Source organism: Carica papaya, chromosome 3 (genome assembly GCF_054855325.1).
Source record: "Carica papaya isolate Zhongbai chromosome 3, ASM5485532v1, whole genome shotgun sequence".
NCBI classification, from domain to species: Eukaryota; Viridiplantae; Streptophyta; class Magnoliopsida; order Brassicales; family Caricaceae; genus Carica; species Carica papaya.
In genome coordinates, this window is record NC_142311.1 from 26,708,299 (window position 1) to 26,717,381 (window position 9,083).

General features: G+C 36.1%; 1 protein-coding gene across 1 annotated transcript; it reads left to right on the plus strand.

Moving 5' to 3' along the window:
• Positions 1–1,342: 1,342 nt before the first annotated feature.
• On the plus strand, positions 1,343–9,004 carry LOC110811392 (oligomeric golgi complex subunit). The gene is made up of 10 exons (XM_088216369.1): positions 1,343–1,809; positions 1,890–2,037; positions 2,134–2,241; positions 2,322–2,389; positions 2,990–3,113; positions 3,221–3,367; positions 3,473–3,736; positions 3,819–4,103; positions 7,233–7,379; positions 8,321–9,004. Exons 1-10 carry the CDS (start codon positions 1,538–1,540, stop codon positions 8,837–8,839), a joined length of 2,082 nt encoding a protein of 693 aa, XP_088072495.1. The 5' UTR covers positions 1,343–1,537; the 3' UTR covers positions 8,840–9,004.
• Positions 9,005–9,083: the final 79 nt, after the last annotated feature.

The following is a 9,083-nucleotide window of genomic DNA, read 5'->3' on the forward strand; positions in this document are numbered from 1 at the left end:
AGGTGAGAATTAATAAGAGGAATAAATAATCAATGCAATTTAACATACCTAAGAAACAAATAAAGTAATATTTAAACTCTTAAATTAAATGTATTCTAATTTAGAGTAAGATAAATGAATATTAAATGTTTTTATAATACATTTTAGACATATAGAAAATAATATGAAAAGATTATGTAAAATAATTTTTTATATTATTTCTTCACGTGCACTTCAAAACCATAGGAAATAATGAAAAAAAATATGTCAAATGATTTTTCAAATCTATAAAAAATACAACATTTTACTTCTTCTTACAAAAGGTCTTCAAGCTCTAATTATAGTTTCTTATAAAAGACAAACTTAAAATATCATTAGGATAAATTAAATAATTTATCATTTTATCAAAGTCAATTCATGTTCTTCTATAGATTCTAAATCAAAATTTTAAGTTGAGTAAGATTCATGTTCAGAAAAAGGACAAATTATTAAATTAATTTATGAAGTTTAGTATTTATTATAATTTGATTTATAATATTTTTTTATTACAGTTTAGTTTCATATATTTTTTATTTATTTTATAATATTTTTATTTTTAATTGAAAAATTAAAATAAATAAGTCATGCTTGTCTGTATTTAAAAGTAACTTAAAATAATAATTCTTAAATATTGTTACTAATTTATTCAATTAAGTGAATTATGTAAGTTTTATTAAAAGATAAAAAAAAAAAATTAACATTATGTATAATTTCAATTATTTTATTTAAATTTGTGTTCGTTTCTGGCGTCCTCCTCCCTCATCCAGCGTGCTGTCTGAAATGAGCAAGGGAGGAGAGTTTGCTTCAGCCCCGAAAGAAAGAAAGCCGCATGACTTCCTTTTATCGTATACGAAACGACGACGTTTTGAGTTATCTGAATTAAAACGACACCGTTTAGAACTTAAGAGAGGATTTGTGCATATGGGCTGTGACCGAATGGACTTCGTTTTTGGGTTTATTTTGGAAATTTTTTTTTTTTTTTTTTTTTTTCTCGAGTTTTTGTTATAAATGCAAAGTCCAAATGTATTATAAGAATTTGGGAAGATATAACACAAATCAGTTGAAATTTCACAAAATCTCCTCCAATGTATAAATTGTAAGAATTGTAAATTGAATAAAAATAGTAAGTTTTTGCTATTTTAGATTTAGACACTGTTTACCTTTAGTGATATTTTAAAATAAAATTACAACTTTGGAGAATTGTAATAGAAAATATTTTAAAGTTCAAGGATTGAATTGTAAAAGAAAATATTTCTGGGGTTAATTTGTAACATTTTAAAGGTTGGAGGACTAAAAGTGAATATTTAAAACAAACAACACAATCGCTGTGCAACAATCTAACGAAAAACAAAATCCAGATTATCTTACCGCTGAAGGATTTGCAGGGCACAAGGTCGAGGAAACAGAGGGAAGAAGAGGATGAACAGCGTGTTAGTGGTTGTATCTATTGGTGGTAAAATTTAGAGCAAAGGATTACGATTAATTGGCGTTTCAGAAACTTAGAGAGAGATCGAAAGAGATGGGGACGGTAGGACTGGCGCCGGGACTGTCTCGGAAGCTGAAGAAAGTGTTAGAATGTCGGACGGAGAGTCCGGATCTACTCTCGTCGCTCAACACTCTCTCCACTTTCTACTCAGAAAACACTCCGCAGGCGCGTCGCAACCTCAGATCCACCATAGATAAGCGCTCTCTCCAGATCAATCAGGAGTTCCTCTTGGCCGCTCAGGCCGCCCAGCTTTCTTTAGATCGCGTTGAGGACGAAGTCAATGCCCTGGCCGATTGCTGCGACAAGTAAGTTGTCTCTTCCATTTTCATGCTTTCCATTTCCATTTGATGCAGCAACTCAACAACCTACATCGACGTTTCTGCAGGATTGCGAAGGCCCTCAGCAGTTGCAGTGCCACCACAGGGGATATCATCACCACCACCGAGAGGCTCAAGCAGGAACTTGACGTCACTACGCAGAGGCAGCAGATTGTCTCCTGCTTCCTTCGTGATTATCAGCTTTCTAATGATGAGGTATCTGCTTTGTCTTATTCTGCCCCCTCTCTCGGAGTTTGATACCTTAGTCGTTAAGTAATCCATTTATCGAGACCAAAAATATTGGATTCGTAGATAAAGGCATTGAGGGACGAGGAATTGAGTGAAAATTTCTTCAAAGCGCTCGCTCATGTTCAAGATATTCATGCCAACTGCAAAGTACTGCTAAGGACTCATCACCAGGTATATTTTTGTCTTTGTTTGGCTCTGACTTGCGCTTTCTGCTTTTTGTGTCGTTTATTCACTTGAGGGCATCTTTACAGCGTGCAGGCCTGGAGCTTATGGATATGATGGCCGTGTACCAAGAAGGAGCATATGAACGCCTCTGCAGGTGAGCCATCGTTGCAGTGGCACTGAGGTTATGGAGCTAGCTGGATGCAATTGATACTTTGGTTCTGTTCTACTGGCAATTTATGATTTAGCTTAGTGCAACATCTGGTCTCTTTTGTTTTCGCGGAGAGTGTTTACTTGAATTTTACAAAAGTTGCATGAGGGAAATTATATATACATACATAGATATATATATATATATATGTATATTATATAAAATGAATTCGCGGAGGAAATGCAGACTTTAAATTAGTGGCTTCGGATACTCATCCTGACAACTTCTTAATCACCCTTATTTCTTCCGCAAAATTAGAATTGTGGATTATTTTCTCTTCTTCTTTGCCTAATGTCACTTTTATTTAGATTTATTTACAAGGATATACATTTGACTGTTACTTAATCTTGTTAGGTACAGAGAGTACCTCTGATAGGCTTTCACTATGAGTCTCTGGCACCTATAGATATCTCAGTTTTCCTGAATGCAATAGATTTTACCTTTTCTTTTAATTATTTCTAATGTTTAATATGTAGTCATCATCTGAAAAAAAATCTAGTTGTTATGCATAGGTGGGATTACACATTTATTTATTACCTCTTCTAGGTGGGTTCAGGCTGAGTGTAGGAAATTGGGTGACACTGATAACCCAGAAGTCGGTGATCTTTTGAGAACAGCAGTTTGCTGCCTTAAGGAAAGGCATGTGCTTTTCAAGTATTGTGCAGAAGAGGTGATTGTTTTCTTTCTTTTTTTTTTGGCAAAATTTCATGACAAAAACTCATCTCATAGTCACCTTTTGGTTTGTTTTCATAAAGTATAACTTCATTAATCATACAGGTAGCAAATATGAGGCATAATGCATTATTTAGGAGATTCATAAGTGCCCTTACACGTGGAGGGCCTGGCGGAATGCCAAGACCAATTGAAGTACATGCTCATGATCCTTTACGATATGTAGGAGACATGTTAGGGTGGTTACATCAGGTGTGACAGAGTGTTTCTTTTGCTTGCCTTCTACTTCTTTGAGGATTCTGTCTTATTTTTTATTTTATTTATTGTGGTAATTGTCTTTTTGCTGCTTTCCTTCAGGCGTTGGCATCTGAACGAGAACTTGTTCTAGTGTTGCTTGATCCAGATGCTGTCACAGATAGTGGATCCACTGCAGGTGGATTCTCTAACAGCTTGGAGAAGAACTCAGGAAAGGCAGAAGCAGACTTGAAATTTGTCTTGGACAGAATTTTTGAGGGAGTTTGCCGGCCATTTAAAGTGAGAGTGGAGCAAGTTTTACAGTCGCAGCCTAGTCTTATAATTGCATATAAACTAAGCAATACCCTGGATTTCTATAGCTACACTGTAAGCTGATCTATCTCTTCTTGAAGTATGTACGCCCATGTTCTCTATGACACATTTATATTAAGCTTCTGTTATCTTGTAGATTTCAGATTTACTTGGGAGGGAAACAGCTCTCTGTAATACTCTTTGGATGCTGAAAGATGCTGCGCAGAAGACCTTCCTTGACATCTTGAAAAGTCGAGGGGAAAAGCTTTTGCGTTATCCTCCACTCGTTGCTGTTGATCTTTCTCCACCGTTGGCAGTGAGAGAGGGAGTCTCCGTACTGCTTGAAATAATGGAGACTTATAATGGCATGATGGTTCCTGCTTCAGGGAAGAAGCCTCCCTTTGATCCAGTGATCTCTGCTTTGCTTGATCCCGTCATTCAGGTGTGTTTACACTTGATATCAGTTGAATTGACATAGCTGACCTATTGAACACGTCATTCAGGTGTATTTGCACTTGATATCAGTTGCATTGGGATAGCTGACCTATCGCTTCTCCCACATGATGCTTACAGAGGAAATGCTTATAAACTATGTAGAAGATTGTCAATTTCCCACATTACTACGTACAGCACAAAAAAAATAAAAAAATAAATAAAAATAAAAATAAGAAAAAGATGCATCTTATGGTTCCTACTGTAGTTTAATTTACTTTAGAGCAAAAGAGAACGTTGCATTAACTGCAGACAACACTGGGGTAACTTTTCTTTTTTTGGCAAAGCCAAAATCTACCTCCAAGTTAAACCAGGTTCTGAAGCTACTGCATGTTAAGCTACTTCAGGTTTTCAAAATGGTGTTTTTTATTATCAAGGCCAAAGTTATTATTTTCACCGATGCACTTTTGTGGAAATTTAGTCTATTCTCAAAACATGTGAGTGTCCTGATTAGGTATGGAAGTCCTTAATTCTTTAATCAAGGTCTTCTATCTATTACCTTAAACTACTAAATCAACTAAATTATTGGTATAGGACTGGGGCAATGAAAGGAAAATAGAGGTTAACTAAGGTTGAATGAAGATAGCAAAGAAGGATTGAGGAACTCGTGAAAGTGTAGAAAAATATAAGAGCAGAATTGGGTATCAGAAAAGAGAGGGTATAGTGGAAAAAATAAGAAAGTAAAGAGTTAAAAAATTTTCTAGAAAAATATAAGAGCAGAATTGAGTGTTAGAAAAGAGAGGGTATAGAGGAAAAAAATAAGAAGGTAAAGAGGTAAAAAGTTTTCTTACTGGTGAACCTATTACAGACCCTCACACCCCTGGCCTCCTGATTGGAGTCCCATCTAACATGTTTCTTTATTCTAACTAGGCAACCAGGGCCTCTCTCTTGGGATACTCCTAGTGATTGAGAGGAAGTCCTTCAACATTGCTCCTTTATTCTAACTAGGCAACCTTGCCTTGCCTCTCTCTTGGGATACTCCTAGTGATTGAGAGGAAGTCCTTCAACATTGCTCCTTTATTCTAACTAGGCAACCTTCCCTTGCCTCTCTCTTGGGATACTCCTAGTGATTGAGAGAAAGTCCTTCAATATTGCCATTGAAGGGAAGATTGTTGACATCCTTAGGAAGCTCAAAGAGAATTAATTTGTTTTCATTTTCCCTTCTGCTTGTTTAATCCAGAGAGTCTTTAGTTGTTTAGGTCCGCAAGTTCTTGGTGAAGAGTCAAAGGCCATGGTGAAGGATCTTTCAGGTGATTGAATGGAGTTGCTGTTGAGTTTGGGGGATACTGAAGGGAGATTCTAAAGTTAGAGAAGTAAATGAGGATAGCTCGTATAGGATGTCATTTCCAAAAAGGAATAGTGCAACTCTATGAAACAGATATCCCTATGGTAATTAGGAAGTGCTAAGGTTGTTGAGTGGTTTGGAGTTCGACACTATGCTCTTGGGAAAGAAGTTCATTTCCTTGTGCCAGAACCATTCTAGTTGTTTTTTTTTTTTTTTCTGAAATAAGAACCATCGTAGTTATAACTTCATTAATTAATTTGATGGGCATGTCTTTTCTTCTTTTTTCTTTACTGTGAAATCCTATGGACACATCTTTTGTAAGCTGTTTTTCTTTTTTAGAAACTAAGGTGACAAGGAGTTGTATGATATTTTTTCCATACTTCATATTTCCAAATACTCACGGGCCTTCGAAGGCATTTTCTCCTACTAAATAATTCTTCTGTGCAGAGCCTTTTCTTCCTTGTTCTGTCCTAAACCACAAAGAAAGGGGGAGATGAAACATTCAAGAGAATTTGGGGCTCCTTGCTCTATTAAAGGAGTTCTATGAATTTGGGAAATTTGTGAAAAGCCTCAACTCGTTTCTTGTGCTCATCCCCAAGGTTGAAGAGGCAATAAATCTTAGAGATTCTAGATCTATTAGCTTGGTTGGGAATCTTTATAACTTGATTGCCAAACTCCTTGTGAAAAGGATGAGTTGAGTTGTGAATTCTTTGGTCGGGGAGACTCATCATGCTCCTGTTGGTGGTAGCAAGATTCTAAATGCTTCGATTGTGGTTAATGAAATGGTGGATGCTATTGAAAAGAATGGTAAAAATAGGCTTCTTTTCAAGCTAGATATTGAGGAAGTGTATGACTGTATTTCATGGCTTTTGTATATTTAATAAGTTGAAGGGCATGGGTGAAAACTAGTATATTTATAGTGATTGGGTGAATTCCCTCAAAAAGTGAAATTATGGAAATATTTGTGATGCTTCCCAAGTAACTTTACAAAATAGGATTAACTAAGGAAGAGTCAAGGTCATAGGAAGATAGATAACTCAACAATTTTGAAGTTGTACACAAAATAAATTGTCACATAACTGGATAAAGACAATATTTATGGACTTCTGAATCTGTAAGACTGAGTCAACTGAAAAATTAGAAGGTAAGTTAGTCACATAAATACTAGATATTGGAGTATTGACCCAGGCCAAGGCTATGTTACAAGTTGTAGAGGGAGGATGCACTTGAAAAAGACAATAAGTAGAACCTGTGCTATGATTGGATATCCAGAACCACTTAGTGTAATTTGAAGATTGAGAACCAATGATCCAAGCGTTAAAAGCAGAGTAAATACTCGTATTTTTCTTTTTGCCTGAACTAAAGTAGCAATGATGGAAGATTGTACCCCAAAAACAAAAGTTGTAAGCACATTTTCAGCCAAAAAAACCCATGCTTATATGATTTTATGCACGTTGGCTGCCGGATACTTTTATCTTTTTTTACTAAAATTGAACAGTTTATAATTTTTTAGGAAACCTTTTTATCCAAGCACATTCTTGCTCATTTCGAGTAAAACCTGTTTTCTAAATTGCTTATAAACATTTTGTGCTCAAGCTCTTTTATTTTACAAAGCCAAAAAACTTTAAAATGGGTTGCTCTGGAAAATAGTGATGAATAATTGAAAATGGTGTTTGGTTTATTGTTGACAATATGAGAATATTTTATTGTACAATAACTTATTTGTAATTAACTATATCCTCTACACAATGTATTTATGAAGAGAGTAATCCATTGCATTTGAATCATTTGTAGATCTGCGAACAAGCAGCAGAGGCACACAGGTCTAAGTTGGCCAGCCACTTATCTAGAAGAAGCAGAGCAACTTCTGACTCGGGCCAACTAAGTAAATCAGCAGTTGATGCAATGCTGTCAAGTAGTGGCTCTGCCGTATCCTCTCAGGTTTCTGCTTTGAATGTGTTCTTTTTTTCACGACATTGCTCTTGTAAATTTTGCTCCTCCAGCCTCAGCATGTATCCTGTTGCTTCAATAAAATTTTAAAGTGCTGGCCTAGAAATAGCATATCTTTAGTTCACGCCCAATATTGGTGCGCACAACCATATAGAATTTAGGAGTAACTTACTGTAATCAGCCAATGTACTTGGAGCATGCTTGGAGTATACTTTGGGCTAGACTACTAAAAGCTTTTCTCCTATTGATACCAATTGGTGTGTTCTATAGTTTACTGCATATACTCTATTCCCTCCTTGTTGCATTATATATCTCTCTCATTTCTTCAGAACTTTGAATTAGTTGGTGTCATAAAAAATTCTTGTATCTTCTTAAAAAAATAAATTCTTGTATCTGTCGCACGTCTGAATTGCTATCAACCAAGCTTCTCTTGTATTTGGTCTACTGTATTCCACTCTCTATATGTTTATCATTTTAGCCATTGATATGCATTGTATTCTTTCTCCTTCCAGCCTCTTATCATTTGTTTCCCGAGGAGATTTTGTGCTGGCCATCTTCTTTTTGAAATCCTTTTTGAGTTAAGACTTACTTGGCTTCTAGAAAAAGAAAGGGATAGGGTGTCAACCTTTTTCAACCACTGTATGGTTCCCCTCGCATTGTACATACGTGGCATGTGAAGTGTTAACATGCACGTCTTTCTTTGTCAAGTTAATAAATACGTTGCCCACCCAGAAGATTAAGGGGGAGAAAAGTTCATCTAATATATATATTTATATATATGGTAGATATAATATGGTTGCTTTATATGGTATTCAAGCTCATTAAACTTTTAAGGTCATATTGTTTCTCCTTCGGCATCCTGAAGTGTTTCCAATCTGAGGTCTTAATTGTTTCCCTAGTTAGACACCGCTGATATCATGATTTATATGCAGGACAATGAAGGGCCATCAAAGATCTTCCTCATCAACTGTCTATGTGCCATCCACCAACCACTTCTCGGACATGAAATTGCAGCTGAATATGTGAAGAATCTTGGAGCAATGATTGCTAAGAATGTAGACATTCTTGTGGAAAAAGAAGTTGATGCCATTCTGCGAAAATGTGGCCTGTCGCAGAAGATGCATCACTTCCATGGTTGGCTAGACAGGAATTCTAGCAGCACTGTTGGGGTTCGTCTGGCTGACTTGGAAGACACATCTCCAGCGTCTCTTTCAGACTGTTTGAGAACTTTCTTTATGCTGGTTTTAGGAAGTGAAGGCTCCTTGCCTGAGTTTGAACAGATGCAGGTTCCAAAATTGCGATCTGAGGCTTGCATTCAATTAGCTAGGTCGCTAACTGGAGCTTATGACCTCATCTACAAAGCTATTATGGATCCCGGGAATGGCTATCCAGACCCGAAGTCCCTGGCAAGGCATCCTCCAGATCAGATAAGAACCATCTTAGGCATATAAAATCACCAAAAGATTTTTTTTTTTTTTTTTTTTGTGAACACCATCTATTACCTGTACCCTTAAGCAAGAATTAGTACATTAGAGTTCCGTCATCTACATCCAAGTTCATTTATTTATAATCTTTAAGCAACAGATAATAAAAATGTTTGTAATTCTAATTCTCTATTCTTCTTGTGTGATTGTAGCATCCATATTCAAGACCCTGTCAAAATTTGGAGCATAACATATCTGGTTTTAGGAAAAA

Bases quoted from the DNA above. Each gene is read 5' to 3' on its own strand.
- LOC110811392 (XM_088216369.1), top strand. From the start codon at position 1,538: ATGGGGACGGTAGGACTGGCGCCGGGACTGTCTCGGAAGCTGAAGAAA. The intron at 1,810-1,889 runs GTAAGTTGTCTC...ACGTTTCTGCAG, and splicing joins CTGGCCGATTGCTGCGACAA to GATTGCGAAGGCCCTCAGCA. The intron at 2,390-2,989 runs GTGAGCCATCGT...TACCTCTTCTAG, and splicing joins GCATATGAACGCCTCTGCAG to GTGGGTTCAGGCTGAGTGTA.